Source organism: Bos indicus x Bos taurus, chromosome 4 (assembly GCF_003369695.1).
Source record: "Bos indicus x Bos taurus breed Angus x Brahman F1 hybrid chromosome 4, Bos_hybrid_MaternalHap_v2.0, whole genome shotgun sequence".
NCBI classification, from domain to species: Eukaryota; Metazoa; Chordata; class Mammalia; order Artiodactyla; family Bovidae; genus Bos; species Bos indicus x Bos taurus.
The window spans coordinates 75,327,232-75,352,409 of NC_040079.1; the positions used below are offsets into that span (position 1 = coordinate 75,327,232).

The window sequence follows — 25,178 nt, forward strand, 5'->3', positions numbered from 1 at the left end:
AATCTTGCAAGACTGTCATTAAAGCCTGGCTTTCTGGCGCACCTCCGGTCTCCAAGTCCATTCTCTGAGTTTGGGCAGTCAGTTTAGTCGCTCAGTCGTGTCCGACTCTTTGTGACCCCATGCACTGCAGCACACCAGGCTTCCCTGAGCATCACCAACTTCCAGAGTTTACTCAAACTCATTCCCATTGACTTGGTGATGCCATCCAACTATCTCATCCTCTGTCATCCCCTTTTCCTCCTGCCTTCAATCTTTCCCAGCATCAGGGTCTTTTCCAATGAGTCAGTTCTTCGCATCAGGTGGCCAAAGTATTAGAGTTTCAGCTTCAGCATCAGTTCTTCCAATGAATATTCAGGACTGGTTTCTTTTAGGATTGACTGGTTGGATCCCCTTGCAGTCCAAGGTACTCTCAAGAGTCTTCTCCAGTTCAGTTCAGTTCAGTTCAGTCGCTCAGTTGTGTCCAACTCTTTGCAACCCCATGAATCGCAGCACGCCAGGCCTCCCTGTCCATCACCAACTCCCGGAGTTCACCCAGACTCACGTCCATCGAGTCAGTGATGCCATCCAGCCATCTCACCCTCTGTCGTCCGTCCCCTTCTCCTCCTGCCCCCAATCCCTCCCAGCATCAGTCTTTTCCAATGAGTCAACTCTTCGAATGAGGTGGCCAAAGTACTGGAGTTTCAGCTTTAGCATCATTCCTTCCAAAGAAATCCCAGGGCTGATATCCTTCTCCAGTACCACAGTTCAAAAGCATCAATTATTCAGCGCTCAGCTTTCCTTATACTCCAACTCTCACATCCATACATGACTACTGGAAAAACCATAGCTTTGACTACATGGACCTTAGTCGGCAAAGTAATGTCTCTGCTTTCTAATATGCTGTCTAGGTTGGTCTTTTGAAAAGACCCTGATGCTGGGAAAGATTGACGGCGGGAGGAGAAGGGGACAACAAAGGATGAGATGGTTGGATGGCATCACCCGCTCAATGGACATGAGTTTGGGTAAACTCCAGCAGTTGGTGATGGATAGGGAGGCCTGCAGTGCTGCGGTTCATGGGGTTGCAAAGAGTTAGACATGACTGAGTGACTGAAATGAACCGAACTAGGTTGGTCATAACTTTTCTGCCAAGGAGCAAGTGTCTTAATTTCATGGCTGCAGTAACCATCTGCATTGATTTTGGAGCTCAAAAAAATAAAGTCAGTCACTGTTTCCATTGTTTCCCCATCTATTTGCCATGAAGTGATGGGACCAGTGCCACGATCTTAGTTTTCTGGATGCTGAGTTTCAAGCCAACTTTTTCACTCTCCTCTTTCACTTTCATCAAGAGGCTCTTTAGTTCTTCTTTGCTTTCTGCCATAAGTATGGTGTTATCTGCATATCTGAGGTTATTGATTTCTCCTGGCAATCTTGACTCAGTTTGTGTTTCATCCAGCCCAGCATTTCTCATGATGTACTCTGCATATAAGTTAAATAACAGGGTTACAATATACAGCCTTGACGTACTCCTTTCCCAATTTGGAACCAGTCTGTTTTTCTATGTCCAGTTCTAACTGTTGCTTCTTGACCTGCATACAGATTTCTCAGGAGGCAGGTCAGGTGGTCTGGTATTCCCATCTCTTGAAGAATTTTCCACAGTTTATCGTGATCCACACAGTCAAAGGCTTTGGCATAGTGAATAAAGAAGAAGCAGATTTTTTTTGGAACTCTCTCACTTTTTTGATGATCCGACAGATGTTGGCAATTTGATCTCTGGTTCCTCTGCCTTTTCTAAATCCAGCTTGAACATCTGGAAGTTCACAGTTCACGTATTGCTGAAGCCTGGCTTGGAGAATTTTAAGCATTACTTTGCTAGAGTGTGAGATGAGTGCAATTGTGCAGTAGTTTGAGCATTCTTTGGCATTGCCTTTCTTTGGGATTGGAATGAAAACTGACCTTTTCCAGTCCTGTGGCCACTGCTGAGTTTTCCAAATTTTGTGGGAATGGGTGAATTTAACTTAGATGACCATTATATCTACTACTGTGGGCAAGGATCCCTTAGAAGAAATGGAGTAGCCATTATAGTCAACAAAAGAGTCGGAAATGCAGTACTTGGATGCAATCTCAAAAATGACAGAATGATCTCTGTTCAACTATCATCTCTTCAAATATTTTTTCAGGTCCTTTCTCTCTCTCTTCTCCTTCTGGGACCTGTATAATGTGAATGTTGTCCCATAGTTCCCTTAGGCTGTCTTCATTTCTTTTTTTATTCTATTTTCTATATTCTGTTCTGTGGCAGTGATTTCCACCATTCTGTACTTCAGGTCATTGATCTGTTCGTCTACCTTAGTTATTCTGCTGTTGATGCCTTCTAGTTTATATCCATCTCTTTTTGCTTGTACTTTAGTTCTTCTGGGTCGTTGATAAATATTTCTTGTAAATTCTCCAGTTTTCCTGAGATCCTGGATCACCATCAGTATCATTATTCTGAATTATTTTGCTGGAAGGTTGCCTATCTCCACTTAATTTACTTGTTTTTCTGGGGTTTTACCTTGTCCCTTCATCTGGGACATAACTCTGGTTTTTCATCCTGATTAGCTTTCTATAATGTGGCTTTAGTTCTAGCTATGGGATTATGGTTCTTCTTTCTTCTGCCCTCTAAGGAGGAGGCTAAGAGGTTTATGTAAGCTTCTCGATGGGAGGGACAGTTCAGTTAAGTCACTCAGTCATGTCTAACTCTTTGTGACCTCATGGACTGCAGCACGCCAGGCTTCCCTGCGCATCACCAACTCCTGGAATTTGCTCAAACTCATGTTCATTGAGTCAGTGCTGCCATCCAACCATCTCATCCTCTGTCATTCCCTTGTCCTCCTGCCTTCACTCTTCCCCAGCAACAGGGTCTTTTCTAATGAGTCAGTTCTTCGCATTAGGTGGCCACAGGATTGGCGCTTCAGCGTCAGTCCCTCCACTGAATATTCAGGACTGATTCCCTTTAGGATTGACTGATTTGATCTCCTTGCATCAAATGGGGAGGCACTGATGGTTGGAAAAAAATAGGTCTTGGTCTGGTGGGCAGGGCCTTGCTCATTAAAGCTTTAATCCAGTTATCTGATGATAGGTGGGGTTGTTTAGCCTGAAATGACCCAGCCCTGGGTCTACAGGTCTATGGTAGGGTTAATGATGACATCCGAGAAGGCTTACACCAAGGGAGACCTTGCAGGACTGCTGCTGCCAGTGCCCCCATCCCTGTATCATCAAAATTGCCAATTAATGAAAAACCTCTCATCACTTTTTAAATCGAGATGTGTATCAGAATTACCTTGAAATTTTTTGAAAAATATAAACGTCCAGGTATTGTTTTTTTCCTCCAAAGCTCCAAATATGTTTCTAATGAGCAGCCACGCCTAAAATCAACTCGACTATATGATGATCTTTTACTTTTATCTAGTTTATCTTACTTTTACTATTTCATATTCAGTGCTATTTCATTTAGTCTATATTTTCCAATTTTTCCATCCCTTTTTTTGGGATGTTCTTTCTCAAGCCTTTATCAAGTGTGGCAGAAAAGCTTTTGTATTTTATATATATATAAATAGTATGTATAACATATATATTTTAGAAAACTTGTGGAATTTTGCCAAACTAAAAAATGTATGACATTTTGATTCCATTTATTTCATTTAGGAAGAATAAAATGCTAGATTTCTAGTTAAAAAGATACGCAACAAAGGTTTACAAAGATATAACACTTAGAACTATAGTCAGTATCTTATAATAAACTAGATTGGAAAATAATCTGAAAAATAATATATGCACATGTATAACTGAATCACCTTGTGGTACCCCTGAAACTATATAGCTGTAAGTCAACTACACTTCAATAAAATATATATGTTAAAAGAATAACTTCAACCATCCAGCTGTACACTTCAAACAAACATCACAACGTAAATCAACTACACTGGAGTGGGGTGCCATTTCCTTCTCCAATGCATGAAAGTGAAAAGTGAGAGTGAAGTCGCTCAGTCGTGTCTGACTCTTAGCGACCCCATGGACTGCAGCCTACCAGGTTCCTCTATCCATGGGATTCTCCAGGCAAAAGTACTGGAGTGGGGTGCCATTGCCTTCTCCGAAATCAACTACATTCCAGTATAAACAGAAACACACAGATTTAGAAAACAAACTAATCCTAAATGAAAAAGACAGACTGAAGCAAGGATGTATTGGAGTCTCAAATAAACACATACCCACTCATACAAATAAAACAGATAATCAACAAGGACCTACTGTAAAGCACAGGGAGCTAGAGTCAACACAGTAATAACTTACATGAAAAAAGTATCTGAAAATGAGTACATGCCTATCTACATTAAACTCAATCATCCAGTTCTACACTTCGCACAAACACCACATGTATATCAACTATACTCCAATATGACCTAAAAAGTAATTTAAAAAGAAAATGAAATGCCTACTCCATTCCCCTCAAGCTTCAAGAGCCCAGGCTGTTTCACATTTCTGGAGCCTGAGCTGCCTTGGTTCCCAAGTTTGGACTATCACAGGGCTGAGGGAGCTGCTGAAGCATGTGCCAGCAAATGACATTTACAGGACCCTTAGGCTTGTAGTGCCCAGTCCCCGGTGAACAGGATGACAAGGTCAGGAGCAAGGCAGGACCACTCACAGCTAAACCTAGGCAAGTGCACTCAAGGATGGTGGGATGGTGGACCCTCGAGACACAAACCTGTGAAGGAGGCACCTGGTCTGCAGGTCTCCTGCTGCTGGGGTTCCCACCTCCACCCTCCTTCCTTAGGGTTACCCCAACTTTGGACCACAGCATACCAGCAAGCTTTTGCATGCTTGGGATGTCTCCAATGGGGTGAGGATGGAGGTGGAGGATGTAATGGGGCACCAGGCCTTGGCTGTTCTGGCACATGGGGCTCTCATTTATAAGTCAGAAGCAGCACTTTCATCAAGGCTCTGTTTATCCTAGCAAGCCCTGTGGAGCCTCAGGAAATCCTGCCTCCTTGTGGTTGCTTATTGAAACTACAATGGGAAAACCACTGCCTAAGGGCACTTCACTTTCAAAATGCCTCTCACATTTTGAAAGACACTTGCCCTGGACAAACGTCCTAGGGTATGTAACTGAAAGAGAATTCACTAAAAGTCAGCATTTCAGAAAGCCACCTTGTAGAAGTAAACTTCATTCACAGTGATTTAAGAAAAGCAGCACAAGGAAAGATGCTAAATGTTGGTTAAAGTAGTGAAATTTATCACAGCACAATGAGGTTTCACTTGGCTGCACAAAGAATGGCCATCATTAAAAATCTAAAAACATAAACTAGTGGAAAAAAATTAGAGAAAATGGAATCCTGCTAAGCTGTTGCCTGGACTTTAAAGTGGTAACCGCCACTATGGAGATGATGGCGGTTCCTTCAGAAAGTCAAATAAAGCTATTATATCAACTAGAAATCCCACTCCTTCCCCTACATCCAGAGAAATCCATACTTGGAATAGAAACACACACTCTGACCAGTAGCTTGGATATGTAAGTAATTAAAATATCCATAGACAGATGGATCAAGAAGATGTGGTATATTTTATGGAAGGGAATATTACTCAGCCAGAAAACAGAAGGAAGAAACGGCATCTGGAGGAACGTAAATGGACTTGGAAATGATCATATGAAGTAAGTCATAGACAGAAAGACAAATAGACTATGATGTGACTAATTGGTGGAATCTAAAAACTGAAAGCAATGAAGTACATTTTCCAAACAGAAACACAATTACAGATTTAGAAAACAAACTTATTCTAACCAAAGGAGAAAGGCAGAAGGCAGGGATCCATTATGACGCTAGAATTAACACATACCCACTAGCAGAAGTGAAACAGGCAATCAACAAGGACCTACCCGATAGCACAGGCACTTCGACTTGACACACTAATAGCCTACGTGGGAAAGTAACCCCAAAACGCACAGGTATGTCTACACATAACTGGGTCAAGCTACTGAACACTTAGACACAGCAGTGCCGATCAACGACAATCCAACAGAATCTAAAAATTAAAGGAAAAAAAAAGAATGCCTACTACATTCCTCTCTGGCTTCAGGTTCCTAGGCTGGCTGACATTCCTGAAGCCTCAGCAGCCTTGGTCCCCAAATGTGGACTGTTAAGGGACTGATGGAGCTGGAAACGAGGTGCCAGCAAATGAGCTCCCCTTGGACCTGTAGTGCCTGGTCCCCTCTGGGTGGAACCACAGTGTCCAGAGCTGGGTCAGACCTCCCACAGCTAAACCAAACATACTGCACCCAAAGCACGGTGAACCCTCTGGGCTGGTAGGGCTTTTGATGATCTGTTCTCTGAGACTCCTGGTGGTCGGGTTTCCACCTCCAGCATTCCTCCTTAGGATCCGCCCATTTAGCGGAAGACAGTGCCCTCCACAGAGCTCTTGTGGAGGCTGGGCTTTATCTGGGTGATGAAGGGTAACAGAGAAAATTAAAGAGACACAAGGGCTTGGTCGTTTTCCTGGCACATGCCTCTCTTGTTTATAACTGTGGAAGATGTTTTTCAGGAAAGCTTTGCTGCCCCAGTATATGGAGTTGAGCATGAAGAATTTCTGACATGTTGTGGTCATTTCCCATACCTATAGCTTGAAAACTGATGCTTACAGGCACATTATATTCCCAAGGCCTTTAGGGCTATAAATGATATCTGCCCTGAACAAATGTTGGTGTGGTAATTGAAGGAGAAATCATAAAAGAGCAGACTTTCAAGAAGCCAATGCAAAGAGGTAAATTTTACACACTGTTTTAAAGAGAAAAGCACATGAAAAGATGCTCAACATCACTTATTAGTATTGAAATGCAAATCTAAACTACTAGGTATTACCTTGCACCAGCCAGAATGACCATTATCAACAAGTCTACAGTGAATACATGCTGGGTAGCACATTAAGCAAAGGGAACCCTCTCAGGCTGTTACTGGAATTTAAATTGGTAACAGCCACTATGGAGAACAGTATGCAGGTTCCTTAACTAACTAAAAAAAAAGCTACCAAATGATCACACAACCCCACTCATGGGCATATATCCAGAGAAAACCATAACTTGAAGACAGACATGTACCCTAACCTTCGCTGCAGCTGTATTTACAATAGTCAGGATGTGCAAGCAACCAAAATGTCCACTGACGGGTGGATAAAAAAGATGTGGTAAATATACACAATGAACTATTACTCAGCCATAAAAAAAGAATGAATGTCAATTGCAGCAACAGGGACGGACCTGGAGATGATCATACTAAGAGAAGTACATCAGATAGAGAAACACAGTGTCCATCACTGAGAGATGGCAACTAGCATTTATACAAATACACTACATGTTCCAAATAGAAACAGACCCACAGACTTAGAAAACAAACTTCTGGTGCCCAAAGGGGAATGGTAAGTGGGAGGGATAATCAGGAGGTTGGGATTGCCAGCACTGTCGCTCAAAGTCTCCTTTGATCACAACAGTCTTGAATCTGGTGCAGTCAACACTAGCTCCTTCTGTAAAGAGGAAACTGATTTTCATAAAACCAAATGAATATCATTCTTTTGATAAGAGAAAAAATAGACCATTTTCATAAGTTAATTTTGAAATTCAGTGTTAGGATATAAAAATAATATACTTTCTTGGGCCCATGAAAGGTTTTGAATAATAAATTTTAAATTTTCTCTTTTTTTAAGGAACATCAAAAATGTGACTTGTAAAATGAATTTTGATCTTAATAACATGGATGCAATAGCTGTTTGAACTGCAAACAATCACCATTTCCTTCATACCTTGGTGCTTCCGTTTCCTGTGACCAACACATGGAACAGGTCTGTAATATAACTGCTAAGCATGTCCTGGTGGTCATTGGTCACTGTCATGTTTGTTAACAACCTCAGTCCAGCCAGTTGCACAGCGGAGTTCAGGGGGCCAGCGATGACATCCTCACAGACTTGACTGACGTATACCTGGCGGTGGGAAAAAGGGGGTCTTCTTAGAATCTCCAAAACTTTCCTATTAAACCGTAACTCTTGCACAGTGGAATCAGGTGATTGTTTAGGATGAGAATGACTCTTTAAGAAAGATGGCATTTCTATCAAGATCTCAAACTTGGGTAACTTTTTTTTAAGTTCCTTAATTAATAGCAGGCACTGAGCATTTTACAGATATACTCACTTCAGCCCTAAGACAACTAATGAGACAGTGGTATTATGGTCATTTTATAGATGGGGACTGTAAACCCTTGAAGTAGCTTGGATTCTCTGCCCAGATGGTGGAGCAATGTCCAGATGCAGAGACCACGCTCTCAACACCAGTGGGGGGCCTCCCAATTCTGTCTACCTTTCTGTGTCTGGGCATGGCAGGATAAGGGGGAAGATCTGTGGGGACATTTTGTACCACAGTCCGTATCTGAACTGTAGGATCTAGGGGCACATCATGTTAGAAGTAAAGAACTAGAGAGGGACACTAAATAGAGCTTTCCTTCAGAGCTCTTTCTTTTATGAGTAAGCAGAGGCAAACTCTATTTGGTCCAAGGTTGTTGTTTATGATGTATATGTAGATGAATTACTCCTTTATAATATTGTAAACCACCACTGGCTGAAAGTAATGCAATGCCGGTCGTATGCCCATGTCACACATGATAGATCTAGGCTAAACCTAGGGGGACAGAGAATTTCCTGAAACTCTATTTTCTATGTCTGGCCATGAGCCTTCCAGCTTGAAAAAATTATGTCTCACAAGTAATAGGTAAACACCTAAGTCTGAACTTCATCAAAGTTCTAATTGGTAAGAAAAATTCCCTAATATAAAATGGTAAGGAATTACCAACTGTCCAGTACTAACTTTAAAAATTTCCAAATGTATTCATGTTACCACAGAAACGAAAATGATGGCAGTGAAGCAAATTGCGTAAGTAAAACAGATTAGATTTTTAATCTGGTTTCAAAATCCAAATGATATTTACAAATCAATCTGTCCTGGGTTACAATTTCATTATGCATCCATCCTTTTAAAAATATGGCACTTCCTTAGCTTATTATAAATCATATATTTTCATAGGATGCTCCTGTCTTTCCAAGCAATTCCTAAAATGTGCTGAGGGTTTACATCCTTATTGGCTCTGAATCTTTTCTTCACTTCAGTTCTGGCAACAAGATTACCAAACAGGCCACCTCAGTTATTCCTGGAGTTTGCTTACCTCACCTTGCTCCTTTCTCTTCCTCAACTCTGGCTGTAGAAATCTTGGACGGTTTTATGAGCCAGCTCGGGCCCTACCTTTTACAGAAACTTCTGAATGAAAACTCTCCTTTCTGTGTATTCAACAATATTTTACTTGTATTTTTCCTTAAAGTATTTCATCATGTTCTGCCTTGAATTACAAATCTTTTTGGACATGCTCTATCTCTCTTTCTAGCTTTCTTACAAGAGTTAATCATGTTCATTTCTAAACTCTGCAACACAGAGCACGAGCTCAATAAAAGTTGAATTAACGTTATTTCCTAACTTATTGTGTCTTTCTGCTGATATTATCTGACTTTGGCCCGGTTCCTTTTTCACACTTGGATTAAACTGAACGTCAAATTCAAAAGTCCACTGCACTTCTTACTGGCTGGTTCCGGTGCCTTCCTCCTCTTATTCTGCATAAAAAATGAGCAGAAGACCTGAAGAGACATTTTCCCAAAGACATACAAATGGTCATAGGTTTACGAAAAGATGGTCAACATCATTAATCATTAGGGAAATGCAAATCAAAACCACAGTGAAATACCACCTCACACTTATTAGAATGGTTATTATCAAAAAGTCAAGAAGTAACAAGTATTGGCAAGAAGAGAAAAAGGAATCCTTGCGTACTGCTGGTGGTTAGTGCGGCCACTATGGAAACCAGTATGGATAATCTTCAAAAAATTAAGAATAGAACTGTCATATGGTCCAGCATCCCACTTTTGGGCATGGATCCAGAGGAAACAAAATCACTCTCTCAAAGCAGTATCTGTGCCACCATGTTCACTGCAGCACGAGTCACAATAGCCAAGACACAGAAATAACCTAAATGTCAACTTACGGACAAATGGATAAGGAAATGTAATCTATATATACAATGGAATACTGTTCACTATAAAAAAAAGAAGGAAATTCTGCTATTTGTGAAAAACGGATGGACTGAGGGCATTATGCTAAGTGAAATAAGTCAGAAAAGACAAAAATCTTATATGTGGAATATGAAAAAGTCAAACTCCTAGAAACAGAGAGTAGCATGTTCAGGTGAAGGAAATGGGGAGATTCTGATCTAAGTATATAAACTTAAAAGTTATAAAATGAATAGGTTCTGGGGTCCAACGTATAGCAAGATAACTATACTTCACAATACTATATTGGATACTTGCATGCTAAGAGTAGATCTCCAATGTTCTCACCACACGCGCACACACAGGTAATTATGAGCTACTGCTATAGTGCATGCATGCTAAGTTGCTTCGGTCATGTCCAGCTCTTGTGACTCTATGGACCACAGACCACCAGGTTCCTCTGTCAATGGGCTTCTCCAGGAAAGAATACTGAAGCGGGTTGCCGTGCCATCCTCCAGGGAATCTTTCCAACCTAGGGACTGAACCCGCATTTGTTATGTCTAGCTGCACTGGCAGGCAGGCTGTTCACCGCCAGCACGACCTGCAAGCCCAACGCTATGCAGTAGTGGTAATCATTTTGCAATATATACATGTATCAAATCATGTTTTATACCTTAAACTTATACAATATTTATGTTGATTATATCTCAATAAAGCCAGAAATAATAAATCTGGCTTTATAATAATAAATACAATAATAAATTCTTGGCTAAAAGCTATAAAGTATGGTCTACTAAAATTTCATTACTTACCTTTTTGTCCTCTCTCATTTATTAGAAAACCTTACCTTTTGTAGTTTAAGGTAACTTACCTTTATCTTGATTTGATTTTCAACATTCACACTCAGGTTATTCAGTGCATTTAAAGCTTTTTCTTTAATACTCTGATTGGGATTGTTAATTTTGCTTCCAACGATTGGAATACCACCCAATTCACGAATAACGATCTAGGAGGAAAAAACAGAACCATGACTTCAATATGCAACCTCCCCTTTATTACATTCTTTGCATCTACAAATACAAATAAAAATTAATGACTCTTTAGAAATAATGTTCCCATATACAACCTCTAATTCCTATTTTTTTAAAAAGTTTACTACCCATAACTCTACAGCTTAAGAAAGTAACTGAAAATAAATTATTAATATATGTAATATTTAAACTATAGCATGGAGATATACAATGAAGATTTGTAGAGCTACTACAGTGATCTCAAAGTAATTTACAAACAAAATAATTTTACTTTGAAATAAGTTATCTCTCTCTTACAGAGCAGTTTGGAAATGCATTAAGATTTAGAACAAAACCAGTGTTTTGCTGAAATGAATACTTTGGAATACTAATCCCTCAAGATGTAAACAGATGTTCCGTTTTTACAAAGGAGATTTGGGACTTCGCTGGTGGTACAGTGGTTAAGAGACCACCTGCCAATGCGGGGGACACAGGCTCAGTCCCTGGTCGGGAAGATTCACATGCCATGGAGCAACTACAGCCGCATGCCACAACTCCTGGGCCCACATGCTGCAACTCCTGACGTCCGCGCGCCTAGAGCCTGTGCTCCTCAACAAGAGGGGCCACTGCAATGAAAAGCCCGTGTTCACAGCAAATAGAGAAAACCCGCGTGCAGCAACGAAGACCAAGTGCAACCAAAAGTCTCATTTAAAAAAGTAGGTTTCATAGATAAGTAAGTTTGAGAAACTCTGGTTATAACAAGAGTAAACATGTCTCTTCACTGTGATGCAATCCTATGGTCATGTGACTGGAATCTCCAAGAGCGGAGTATTGTATGTTGTACTTCTATAAAGTTTATCCAAAAAGAAGATCGTTTTTCAATTGTGGGAGTTGAGGAACTTATTAACATCCTGAAGAACTGAAGTTCCACAAAGTTTGGAAACGATGCCCAAATTTTCAAAGGAAAAATAAGCTGGGGATTTCTCACAGCCAACTGCAACACTAAATATTATGTGCCTTCATCTCAACATTGAAAGAGGCATAATGCTTCATTTCCTACAAGAAAAATAAGCTGAAAATGACTCCTGTCAGGTCAAAACATGCTGTTCTATCAAGAAAAGAGATAAAGAAGCTTTCCCTCTGCAATTTCAGGTTCTTCCTAAGGACCTGTGGTTACTAGGAGACAGTCTTAAAAAAAAACACAAAACTGTACCATAAAAGCAGATGAAAGCACCGTATCTGATGACAAGGGACAGCAACTCCTATTACCCAACAAAGTACGTGTTCACCAGTGGCTTCTCACCCACTCTGACTACAGTTTGTTTCAAAGGAATATAAAACTATGGCATCAGAAATACCCTCGATATAGGCATGCTAATAAGCTAGTCACCGTCTGTTATTTTTGTCTGCCTGGCAGCCCTCTTTCTACAGGGAGAGACACAGCACCTCCTCTGTCCCATACAGTTCCTGCGGGACTGCTGGTCACCTGTGTTCACACCCTCCCTGCTGTTTCTGCCTGCATGTGAGCCAGGACCCGCTAATCATGGCCCAGGCCAGCCCAACAATCGAGCCAAAGGGTTGGTACTTGATACTGGCAGAGTAACTCCACCTTTTAGATCATGAGGCTCAAACAAGAAAGCTTGAGAGGCCAGTGGCTTTCATTCCATCCCTGTGAAGAAAACCTCTTTGTGGCCAGAGAGACAAAAATCATTACACAAAAAGAAGTCGGGGCAAGCAGTCAAAAGACAGTGAGAGAGAGAGAGAGGTCTGATAATGCTTTCTGTAACCTTGATCTCTAGTCACACTTGTATCTCAAACCAAAGCTATCCTTGGACATCCAAGTTAACCGAGCTCAGTATTTTCCCTTTTCATTTTAAAATAACCTAAGTTGAGGTCTGTCACTTATAACAGAGATGTACATAATACACACATATTCCTTATATCTCCCTATAAATCTCTAGAGCTAACCTTGACATGATGGATAAAGATGGACTGAAATGAAGTATAAATTCAAAATTTTGCATTCATGCCAAGGTTAACACAGGGCATTAGCTGAAAATAATGACAAAAACTGTTTTACTCTTTCTCCACGGGAGGTTGGGGGGAAGTAGAAGCCATTTACATTTACACTGGTCCGTGGCTGTCAGAGTGTGGTCCAGGGAGCACCTGCTTCAGAACCATCCTTGTCAGCCCTTGTACAATGTAAAGCACGTACTTAAATGCCAGATGCTTCTGTTGCTCTACTGCAACCCTGCTGAGTTGTGAATAATTAAAAAGGCCATGCAATACTACTAAGTGCTGATTAGATACACTTATTACAAACATGATGCTGGTGACCAACCTCACAGATATACTAGGCTATGCTTTTCAGAAGTAAACAAACATTATTCTGTAGATATCCATAACCACACTATTTATAGATGAAAAACTTGAGGCTCTGGGAGGTTACGTAACTTATGAGAGTCACAATTACTGCCGGTGTGTGAGAATGGGAGGAGCGTGTTTAGAGACTAGGGTACTCACTTGGTTGGCCGAAAAGGCTGCATTGTTACCCAGAGTGACCAAAGCTCGTTCGATAATGACAGGATCCTCAGTCGATTCAAGCAGGTAAAGGAGTTTCTGAACTTGTTCAGCATTTAGGGTGTCATCATATGATCCACTGGTTAAGTCTTCTACATAAGAATAAAGTTATTTAAAGTTCATTTAAAATCAATATAAGACTTAAAAGACAAATCCTGAATCATATTCTGATGCCAAGCACCGTTTTGAGCACTTTATATACCTTAACTCATTTAATCGTCAAGTGATCTCTCAGAAGAAGATACTATTATGATTCTCAATTTACAGATGGAATACTAAGCCTTATAGGTATTAAGAAATTAGCCCATGGTCTTGGTACTTCTCTTTTCTTTTAGTAAGGCACTGCATGCCAATAGCATTTTCTGTTTCTTCTTTCTAAAAATCAGGTACACCCATCCAGTGGAGCACTTTCCACAGGCATAGCTTCATTAAGAAACAGAATTTGCATTTGGGAGACCTGCTCCGATCAGAGGCCAGAGGAAAAGCTATGCGAGGGACCCGATCATGCTGCCCGTGAGGTGATTTTGTTCAGTTTCTGTGAGCAAGGGTGACGACTGTGATGCTAGAAGAACAGTCCAACTGGGGGTGATGACAGAAGCTGTTGTTCTAAGGAAAAGGGCGGGCAGTTAAATGCTGGATCTGCTCAGGAAGTTTTGAAGTTTAAAGCTTGGACCTTTTAAAAAATTCTCTTTACAGAAATCTCCACAGGAAAACAGAAACCATTTGTATAATGCAGTCACTGTGTTATAAACATAGAACATGATTCTTTCCAAATCAAGCTACGAATACAGGCCAGACAGCACAAGTGTCCACAATATACTGCCCTCCGTGGAGTTGGGGCGGGGTGTAGCAATTTACAATAGGTGCTGCTGTATGATACCATAGCTGTGCTCATCTATATGCTGATGACTCCTCAATCCTAACCCCCAAGTTAGAACTCTATTTCCAGAGCTTAAATTATATAAATCAACTTACTAACTGGCACTTCAATTTAGGTACCTTAAAGACACCTCAAACTAACTGTACTCTATCCTGAATACATTGCCCTCCCACACAAATCTACTAGGCTTCAAAATCTCTACCTCACTGAATGAGACCACTATCTACCCGGTTTCCCAAACCAAGGGCATCTTCGCTTTATACTTCTCTCTCACCACCCATGATAATTCATCAAATCCTAAAAAATAAAATGTGTCTCAAATTATTAAATTTATCATCTTTGGATACTGGAATTACAAATGACTTATTTTCTACCCCGTGCTCATGAATTCTTTCTTGTTTTTTCTTTTTAATTTTTTTTTTTACAATAAACACATATTATTATATTAAAATAGAATATATTGCTTAAAGAGGAATCACAGACAAATATGAAGTAAATGTACAAGCTTAGATTATGAGAACCAAAAGGTGATCTGATGTCCTGAAGAAGCCAAATAAGAAATCAACTATTAGGAAAATCTAAAAGCCAAAGAGGGAGCAGATTCTCACTCCCATATCTTATAATCAGAACCTCTGGACCATGCTTTTACTCCTGAACCCACTACCCACCTCATCTACACCTTATACAATTATTTCACCCAAACAAGATTTGAAAATGTAAGTGAAAGAATGATAAAAACAAAGACTGTCATATGGAAAGACTTTTGGGGGTTCATCCAAAAGTGTTTTTACACACAAGAAAACTGAGATCAGGATCATTTAAGGATTTGCCTAACATCACACAGGAGTTAGTAGCAGAGACCAGAGAGACGAAAACACAAAGCTGCAGGCAACCCTAACCTCTTTTGGGTCTCAGTTTCCTCATATGTAAAATAAGGCTGGTCAAACACTACAATGATTCCAAAAGTCCCCATGCAGCCCTGAAGTTGTGTGATTTTATACATATACACAAGGCATAGAAAGGATACATTTAACTCATTCATACCTCCAAACTATTTCAAAGTCTACAACTTCCTCATACATTTTCCCACAAACCATTAAAAAGTTTTATAGGTATATAAATTATTAATGAATAGCCAAATAAAATTTTATAGAGAAAAGGGTAATTTTCTCTTGAAAGAAGGAGGTGTAATGTGGTAGTTAAAAGTAAGCCAAGGTTAAGTCTAGTTCAAATTCCAGCTAAGCTATTTACCAGCCGAGAGACATAACCTCTCCAAGCCTCAGTTTCTTCATCTATTCCAAGGGAGTTAAGAGTGCAAAGAAGAGGAAGACAACAGAATGGGAAAGACTGGAGATCTCTTCCAAAAAAATTGGAGTTATCAAGGGAACATTTCATAGAAGGATGGGCACGATAAAGAAGGGAAACAGTAAGGACCTAACAGAAGCAGAAGAGATTAAGAAGAGGTGGCAAGAATACACAGAAGAACTGTACAAAAAAGCTCTTAATGACCTGGATAACCACGATGGTGTGGTCACTTACCTAGAGCCAGACATCCTGGAGTGTGAAGGGAAGTGGAACTTAGGAAGCATTATTACAAATCAAGCTAGTGGAGGTGATGAAATTCCAGCTGAGCTATTTCAAATCCTATAAGATGATGCTGTTAAAATGCTGCACTCAATATGCCAGCAAATTTGGAAAACTCAGCAGTGGCCACAGGACTGGAAAAGGTTAGTTTTCATTCCAATTCCAAAGAAGGGCAGTAGCAAAGAATGTTCAGACTACCAGACAACTATACTTATTTTGCATGCTAGTAAGCTTATGCTCAAAATCCTTCAAGCCAGGCTTCAGCAGTACATGAACCGAGAACTTCCAGATGTACTCATTTCTAAAGCTGGGTTTAGAAAAGGCAGAAGAACAAGAGATCAAATTGCAAACATTCACTGGATCATAAAGAAAACATGAGAATTCAAAAAAAAAAAAATCTAACTTTTGCTTCATTGACTACGATAAAGCCTTTGGCTGTGTAGGATCACAACTGTGAAAAATTCTTAAAGAGATGGGAATACCAGACCACCTAACTGTCTCCTGAGAAACCTGTATTCAGGTCAAGAAGCAACAGTTAGAACCTTATATGGAACAATGGGCTGGTTCCAAATTGAGAAAGGAGTACAAAAAGGCTGTATACTGTCACCCTGTTTATTTAACTTCTATGCAGAGTACATCATGTGAAATGCCAGGCTGGATGAATCACAAACTGGAATTATAATTGTCTGGAGAAATATCAACAACCTCAAATACACAGATGATACCACACTAACAGCAGAAAGCAACGAGGAACTAGAGAGTCTCTTGATGAGGGTGAAAGAGGAGAGTGAAAAAGCTGGCTTAAAACTCAACATTCAAAAAACTAAGATCATGGCATCCAGTCCCATCACTTCATGGCAAATAGAAAAGAAAAAGTAGAAGCAGTGACAGATTTTATTTTTGGGGCTCCAAAATCACTGCAGATGGTGACTGCAGCCATGAAATTAAAAAGATGCTTGCTTCTTGGAAGGAAAGCTATAATAAACTTAGATAGCATATTAAAAAACAAAGAAATCACTTTGTCTACAAAGGTCTGTCTAGTCAAAGCTATGGTTTTTCCAGTAGTCATGTACAGATATGAGTGTTGGACCATAAAGAAGGCTGAGTGCCAAAGAAATGGTGCTTTTAAATTGTGGTGCTGCAGGAGACTCCTGAGAGTCTCTTGGACTGCAAGAAGATCAAACCAGTTAATCCTAAAGGAAATCAACCCTGAATATTCATTGGAAGTATTGATGCTGAAGCTCCAGTACTTAGGCCATCTGATGCAGAGAGTCGACTCATTAGAAAAGACCCTGATGCTGGGAAAGATTGAAAGCAAAAGAAGAGGGTGGCAGAGGATGAGATGGTTAAACAGCAACACCGACAAAATGGACATGAATCTGAGCAAACTCTGTGAGATGGTGAACCACAGAGTCCTGCAGGCCATGCAGTTGCAAAGAGTCAGACGTGACTTAGTGACTGAATAACAACAGTTATTCAGAGCATTTTTATGTCTCTTGATACATATCCAAGAGTGGAACTGCTGGATCATACGGTGGTCTCATTTTTAGTTTTATGAGGAAGTTCCATGCTGTTTTTGACAGTGGCTGCACCAATCTACACTCTCACTAACGGCGTATGATGATTCCCTTTTCTCACATCTTCACCAGCATGTTATTTATGGCCTTTTTGATGACAGCCATTCTGACAGGTGTGAGATGATATATCATTGTGGTTTTAATTGGCATCTAATAATTAGCAATGTAGAGTATCTTTTCATATGCTTGCTGCTCAATTAAGTGGGAGATGGGCTCAAATCAAGAAAATTATAAATGAAAAAGAAGTTAAAACTGATATCACAGAAATACAAAGGATCATAAGAAACTACTACAAGTTACTACATGCCAATAAAACGGACAACCTCTTGGAAAGGTACCCTGTCCCGAGACTCAGAAAATATGAACAGACCAATCACAAGTACTGAAATTGCAACTGTGATTAAAAAGCTCCCAAGAAACAAAAGTCCAGGACCAAATGGCTTCATAAGCAAATTCTACCAAGTGGGATTTATCCTAGGGATGCAACATTCCCAACATACACAAATCAATCAATGTGATACACCACTTCAACAAACTAATAAAGAACATTATGACCATCTCAATAGATGCAGAAGAAGCTTTTGACAAAATTCAATACCTGTTTGTGATTAAAAAAAAAAAAAAACAACTCTCTAGAAAGGGGGCAGAGAGAGAAACTCCCCCACACATATATATTTAGGATGGGCTCACTTATGTCTGACTCTGCAACCCCATGGACTACAGCCCACCCAGCTCCTCTGTCCATGGAATTTTCCAGGCAAGAATACTGGAGTGGGTTGCCATTTCCTACTCCAGGGGATCTTCCCGACCTAGGGATCGAACCTGAGTCTCTTCTGTCTCTGGCATTGGCAGGTGGGTTCCTTACCACTGTACCACCTGGGAAGCCCAGCATAATAAAGGCCACATGTGACAAATTCACAGTAAACATCATTCTCAATGGTGAAAAGCAAAGGCACTTCCTTTAAGGTCAGGAACCACACAAAGATATCCACTCTCATCACTATTATTCAAATGACTTATAAAGGCATATCCATGGGCAATCAGAGAAGAAAAAGAAAGAAAAGGAATCCAAAGAGGAAGAGAAGAAGTAAAATTCACTGTTTGCCGATGACATGATACTATACTTTGGAATTCCTAAAGACGTTACCAGAAAACTACTAAAGCTCATCAATGAATTTGGTTAAGTTTCAGGATACAAAATTAAAAAACGGAAATGTGTCACACTTCTATACACTAGCAAAGAAAGATCAGAACAACAAATTAAGGAAAAAATGCCATTTGCCTTCATATCACAAAGAATAAAATACCAAGAAACAAACCTACCTGAGGAGATAAAAGACCTGTACTTTGAAAAGTATAAGACTGATAAAAGATACTGAAGATAACACAAACAGATGGAAAGATAAACCAGGTTCCTGGGTTGGACGAATCAGTATCATTAAAATGACTATACTAAGCCAAGCAATCTACCAATTAAATCCAACACCTATCAAACTACCAATGGCATTTTTCACAGAATTAGAACAAAATTTTTTTTACAATTTGTATGGAAACACAGAAGACCCTAAATAGTCAAACTAATCTTGAGAAAGAAAAAAATGGAGCTGGAAGCATCAAGTTTCTTGACTTCAGACTATACTACAATGCTAGAGTCATCAAAACAATGTTATTGGCACAAAAGCAGAAATACAGATCAATGGAACAGGATAAAACTCCAGTGATAAACCCATGCACTGATGTGCTGTGTTTTGCTTAGTTGCTCAGTCATGTCTGACTCTTTGCAACTCCATGGACTGTAGCCCAGCAGACTCCTCAGTCCATGGGGATTCTCCAGGCAAGAATACTGGAGTGGGATGCCATGCCCTCCTCCAGGGGATCGTTCCAACCCAGGGATCGAACCCAGGTCTCCCACATTGCCGGCAGATTCTTTACCGTCTGAGCCACCAGGGAAGCCCCATGCACCAATGGTCAACTACAAAAGGGGGGCAACAATGTACAATAGAGAGAAAACAGTGTCTCTTTGACATGGGGTGCTGGGCACACTGGACAGCAACATGTTAAAGGATGAAATCAGAACACTCCCTAACACCATGCACAAAAATAAACTCAAAATCTAAATGTAAGTCCAGATACTATAAAACCTAAGAGGAAAATCTAGGTAGAATTCTCTCTGATACCTATTGCAGCAATATTATTTTTGAATCACCTCCTAGAGTAATGAAAGTAAAAACAAAAATAAAACCATCAAGAAAACAAAAAGACAACCCACAGAATAGGAGAAAATACTTGAAAACTAAGCAACTGACAAGGGGTTAGTCTCCAAAATATACAAACAGCTCATGCAGCTCAGTATTTAAAAAAAGAAAAAACCTAACCAAAAAAATGGGTGGAGGATCTAAATAGACATTTCTCCAAAGATATACAGATGGCCGAAAAGCACATAAAAAGATACTCAACATCACTAATTATTAGAGAAATACAAATCAAAACTACGTGGAAGTGTCACCTCACTCTTGTCAGAATGGCCATCATCAAAAAATCTACAAACAAAAATGCTGCAGAGGGTTTGGAGAAAAGGGCCTCGTCCTATACACTGTTGGTGGGAATGCAAATCGGTACAACCACTGTGGAGAACAGAATGGAGGCTCCTTAAAAGACTAAAAATACTGCTACCATATGATCTAGCATGCCCACTCCTGGGTATATATCTGCAGAAAGTAATTCAAAAAGGTATGTGTACCCCACTGTTCACTGCAGCACTATTTACAATAGCCAAGACATGGAAGTAACCAAAATGCCCATCCACAAAGGAATAGAAAAAGATGTGGTACATACATACAATGGAATATTACTTAGCTATCAAAGAGAATGAAATAATGCCATTTGCACTAACATTTCTTTGGATGACCTAGAGATGATCATTCTGAAACCGTGTACAAGCCCGTGTCCTCGTCTTTTGAAGTAAAATGCTTACTCAACAGTTAATGATTGGGAAATGGGAAGAAGAAACAAAGAACAGCTGTTGGGCTAAGGAACTGCTAACAATTAAGACTATAATCCTGCCACATAACAGAATCACCAAACTCCCAGTTCCTTGAAAGATACAGATAAAGGCCTGACACACATTCCCACTGTTTTTACAGAAAGCAGATGGAGACTGCTGACCACAAGAACACACACCCTAGACTGTGTTCTTGGCAGAGCCAGGAAAATTAAAAAAAAAAAAAAAAAAAATCAAACTTATGGTTACCAAAGGGGAAAGGCAGGGAGAAGGGATAAACTAGGAGACTGGAATTAACACACTACTATATATAAAATAGGTGCTCAACAATGATCTACTGTGTAGCATAGGGAACTCAATATTTTGTAATAACCTAGATAGGAAAAGAATCTGAAAAAGAAGGGATATATGTATAACGGCATCACTTTGCTGTACACCTGAAACTAACACATACTGTGAATCAACTATACTCCAACATAAAAAAAATAAATTAAAAAACATCTTATAAAGCTGATTTGGTGGTGCTGAACTCAGCTTTTGCTTGTTTCTAAAATTTTCGTTCTTTCCATCAAATCTGAGCAACAGCCTTGCCAAGTAGGTTTTTCCTTTTCATGACTTTATATATATTGTCCCACTTCCCTCTGGTACGCAGAGTTTGTGCTGAAAAGTTAGCTGATAAACATACTCGAATTTGCTTGCATGGAACTTGATGCTTTTCCCTTGGGGCTTTTAATATTCTCTCTTTATCTTACTTTTTGCTATTTTAATTACAGTGTGTCTTGGTGTGATCCTCTTTCAGTTCAGTTCATCACTCAGTTGTGTCCAACTCTGCAGCCCCATGGACTGCAGCACACCAGGCCTCCCTGTCCATCACCAACTCCCAGAGTTTACCCAAACTCATGTCCATTGAGTCGGTGATGCCATCCAAGCATCTCATCCTCTGTTGTCCCCTTCTCCTCCTGCCCCCCAATCTTTTCCAGCATCAGGGTCTTTACAAATAAGTCAGTTCTTCGCATCAGGTGGCTAAAGTACTGGAGTTTCAGCTTCAACATCAGTCCTTCCAATGGACACCCAGGACTGATCTCCTTTGGGTGATCCTGTTAAGAAGTCTCTCTGCTTCCCGGACTTGGACGTCTGTTTCCTTTCCCAGGTTAGGAGGGATTTCAACTATTATGTCTTCAAATATGTTCTTTGCCCCTTTCTCTTTTTCTCCTTCCAGGACACCATGATTGAGGGGTGCCCAACCTTGGGGATCTAATGCCTGATGATCTCAGGTGAAGCTGATGCAATAACAGAAATAAAGTGCACAATAAGTGTAATGTGCCTGGATTATCCCAAAACCACCAACTGCCCATATTCATGAAAAACTGTCTTCTATGAAACTGGTCCCTGGTGCCAAAAAGTTTGGGGACTGTTGCCATAATGTGAATATTAGTATGCTTAATGTTGTCCCAGAGGTCTCTCAAACTACTTTTTTTTTCCCCTGTTCAGCTTCAATAATTGCCACTATATTGTCTTCCAGCTCACTATTCTACTGTTTTTTTGTAGTATATTTTTAAAATCAGTTATTGTCTTTTTCAGCTCTGTTTGGGTCTTCTTTACATCTTCTAATTTGCTAAACTTCTCACTGTACTCATCCATTCTTCTCCCGAGTTCTTTAATCATCTTTATCATTATTTCAGACACTTTATTGGGCAGACTGCCTATTTCCACTTCATTTAGTCCTTCTGGGATTTTATCTTGTTTCTTCTTTGGAATATGTTCCTTTGTCACATTTTTGCCTGATTCATTGTCTTTATTTCTATTTATCTGGTATGCTGGTTACGTTTTTGACCTTGGAGAAACCGTCTTATGTAGGAGACACCCTATGGGTTCCAACAGCATACTCCTTCTGGTCACCAGTTATAATCCCTAGGGGTGCTCCCTCCATGGCGGGGCATGGGTTCTTCCGTTGTGGAGGGCTGACTACTCTGGTGGTCTGGCAGGTGCGGCGGACCCTTCGTCCAGTTGGTTGCCAGGGCCGTAAGATAGCTGGCTGCAAAACTCTGGGAGTCCCAGGCCTAGTGCTGGCTCACTGGTGGGAAGAGCTTGGTTCTGGGATAAGTGACCACAGGGCTGGGGTTCCCAGATCTAATGCTGGTCTTCTGGTGGGTGGAGTTATTTCTGGAGTGGCTGCCTAAGAAGTCCAAAGTATCTGGCAGCTGGTGGGTGGAGTTCAGGCCCCAAGCTACCGCTGGCTCACTTATGAGTGAATGCAGGGTCTTGGGGTTCCCAAAGTTGGTGTCAGCCCACTGGTGGGTGTCTGCTTGAATTTATAATAAAAATCACATTTTACTTTTTCAGTAAAGAAATATAAGCCTTAAAAGTCTAAAAAGTTTATAGGATGGTGATGATCAAATATCCAGCATTTCAACTGATTATTTTTTGAATTGCTATTATATTGGTGAGGCAGTCAGGTATGTATGTCCCAGTTCTCCACTTAGCTTTATACTAATAAGACAGTGAAAGAATTTTAGGTTCAGTAGTTCACCATCTCTTCAAGTAAACTGAGGAGACATTACAATTCTCAAAGAAAAGTGACTACCAAATAATAACATTATAGTAAGACAAATTTCAAGATAATTGTCACCATACAGAATCATTCCAATCAGGAACATAATATGTTTTTTCCCTTTATAGACTCTATGTCCTTCATAAAAATTATCTTCGTATAGGCTTCTTGCTAGATGTGTTCCTAGTTTTTAAAGATTTTATATATCATAAAATCTTTTCAATTATATTTTGAATTAGTTACTGCTTATATACAAAAAGCTATAGGGTATATTTATCTTGCATTCACATTACTTTATTCAACTCTTCTTGTTTCTAAAGTTATTCAGCTTATTCTCTTAGGTTTTTCCAAATAAATCATTATGTCATTTACTAATTATACTTTTGCCTCCTTTCTAATATTCATTCAGTTTTTCCTTTCTTACCAAGCTGCCAAAGACTCCAGGACAATGCTGAATAACAGCTGTGATATCAGGTATCCTTCTCCTGTTCTGTTTGTTTGTTTATTTTTGGCCATGTAGCATGTGGGATCTCAAAGCTCCCTGACCAGGGATCAAACCTGTGCCCCCTACAGTGGAAGTGTGGAGCCTTAACCACTGGACCACCAGTAAAGTCCCATACTTCTCTTGTTCTTGAATTTAATAAGGATGCTAGCAGTGTTTCACCATGAAATAGAATGTTTGCTTTTGGTTTTTGATGGATGTTCCTCAACAACTTAAGAATATTTCCTTCTATTTATTCCTAACTTGCTGTTTTTATTAGAAATAATGATATTCAAATGTCTCTCTCTCTTTTTATTTCTTCTTGGCTATGCCACATAGCTTGTAGGATCTTAGTTCCCTGACCAGGGATCAAATCCAGGCCCTAGGCAGTGAGAGTACAGAGCTGTAACCAATGGACCACCAGGGAATTCCCTTTCAAATATCTTTCTAACGCAACTTAAAAAAAAATTGAAGTATAGCTGATTTACAAGGTTGTATCAAATGGCTTTCTAATTATGAGGTCATTATGTGCTCTTGCTTTTAATCTATTTATGCAAAAAATTACATCAATCTATTTCCCAATTTGGATCCTCCCTTTACGTCAATTTGGTCTCCGAAGGAATATTATTACCTTAATCATGTAATAGGTTTAATTTGTTAGTATTTTATTTAGTATCTGTATATCTTTATTCACAATTGAAACAGATTTACAGTCTTTTCATGCTATTCTTGTCAGGTTGGGGATCAGGTTGTTGAATGAATTGGGACTATTTCCATCTCTTTCAAGCTCTCAGTGTTAGAAAAGGAATTACATTTTTCTTAAAGTTTAAGACAAAACAAAAGACCACTTGGTTCTTGTTCAAGATAGTCACATAGAAGAGCTTGAACTCACCTCCTATGTGGACACACCAAATCTTTAGCTACATACGAAACAACTGCCTGTGAAAATCTTGAAACTAAGCGATTCCCATACACTGGGAAATGGGTAGGAAAGGCCACCATCAACCCCACGCCTGGTTCAGGGACACACAACTGGGAAGGAACTGACAACTCCCAGCTTCCCCCTGAAGAGCAAGGGGTTTAGGGTCCCCATCTTGTGTTCCAACTTTTAAGACTTCCGCCTGAGAGATGGGTCCCCCAAAACATCTAGCTTTGAAAGTTAACAGGGCCTGCACTCACAACACTCACAAGGCTGTAGTGAATTCAGAGAGAGTAACCTAAAGGGTTTCCACAGAATCATCATGGCTGACCCCCAAGGACACAGTACAGGCAAAAGACTGAAACCAACATTTTCAATGAAAGAAACCAAGAGCAAGGCTCTCTGGAGACGGGGAGAACAGACAGGTGCCATCTTTGCATTCTCTCCCTGTCTTGCTGTAGGTCATTGGTATTTCCCAGAAAGGAGTTTGTGTATGCCTCTGGTTTGGAGCTGCC

At 40.0% G+C, this 25,178-nt stretch overlaps 1 protein-coding gene across 4 annotated transcripts in view; it reads right to left on the bottom strand.

Moving 5' to 3' along the window:
* Positions 1-25,178, bottom strand: part of ARMC10 (armadillo repeat containing 10) — a 123,647-nt gene that overhangs the window by 79,169 nt on the left and 19,300 nt on the right. For all 4 annotated transcript variants that reach the window (XM_027539744.1, XM_027539745.1, XM_027539747.1 and 1 more), the window contains exons 2-4: positions 13,614-13,762; positions 10,952-11,086; positions 7,801-7,977 (exon numbers count right to left, since the gene is read on the bottom strand). In XM_027539744.1, the coding sequence (XP_027395545.1) occupies positions 7,801-7,977; positions 10,952-11,086; positions 13,614-13,762 (461 nt within the window). The remainder of the gene's footprint in view (positions 1-7,800; positions 7,978-10,951; positions 11,087-13,613; positions 13,763-25,178) is intronic.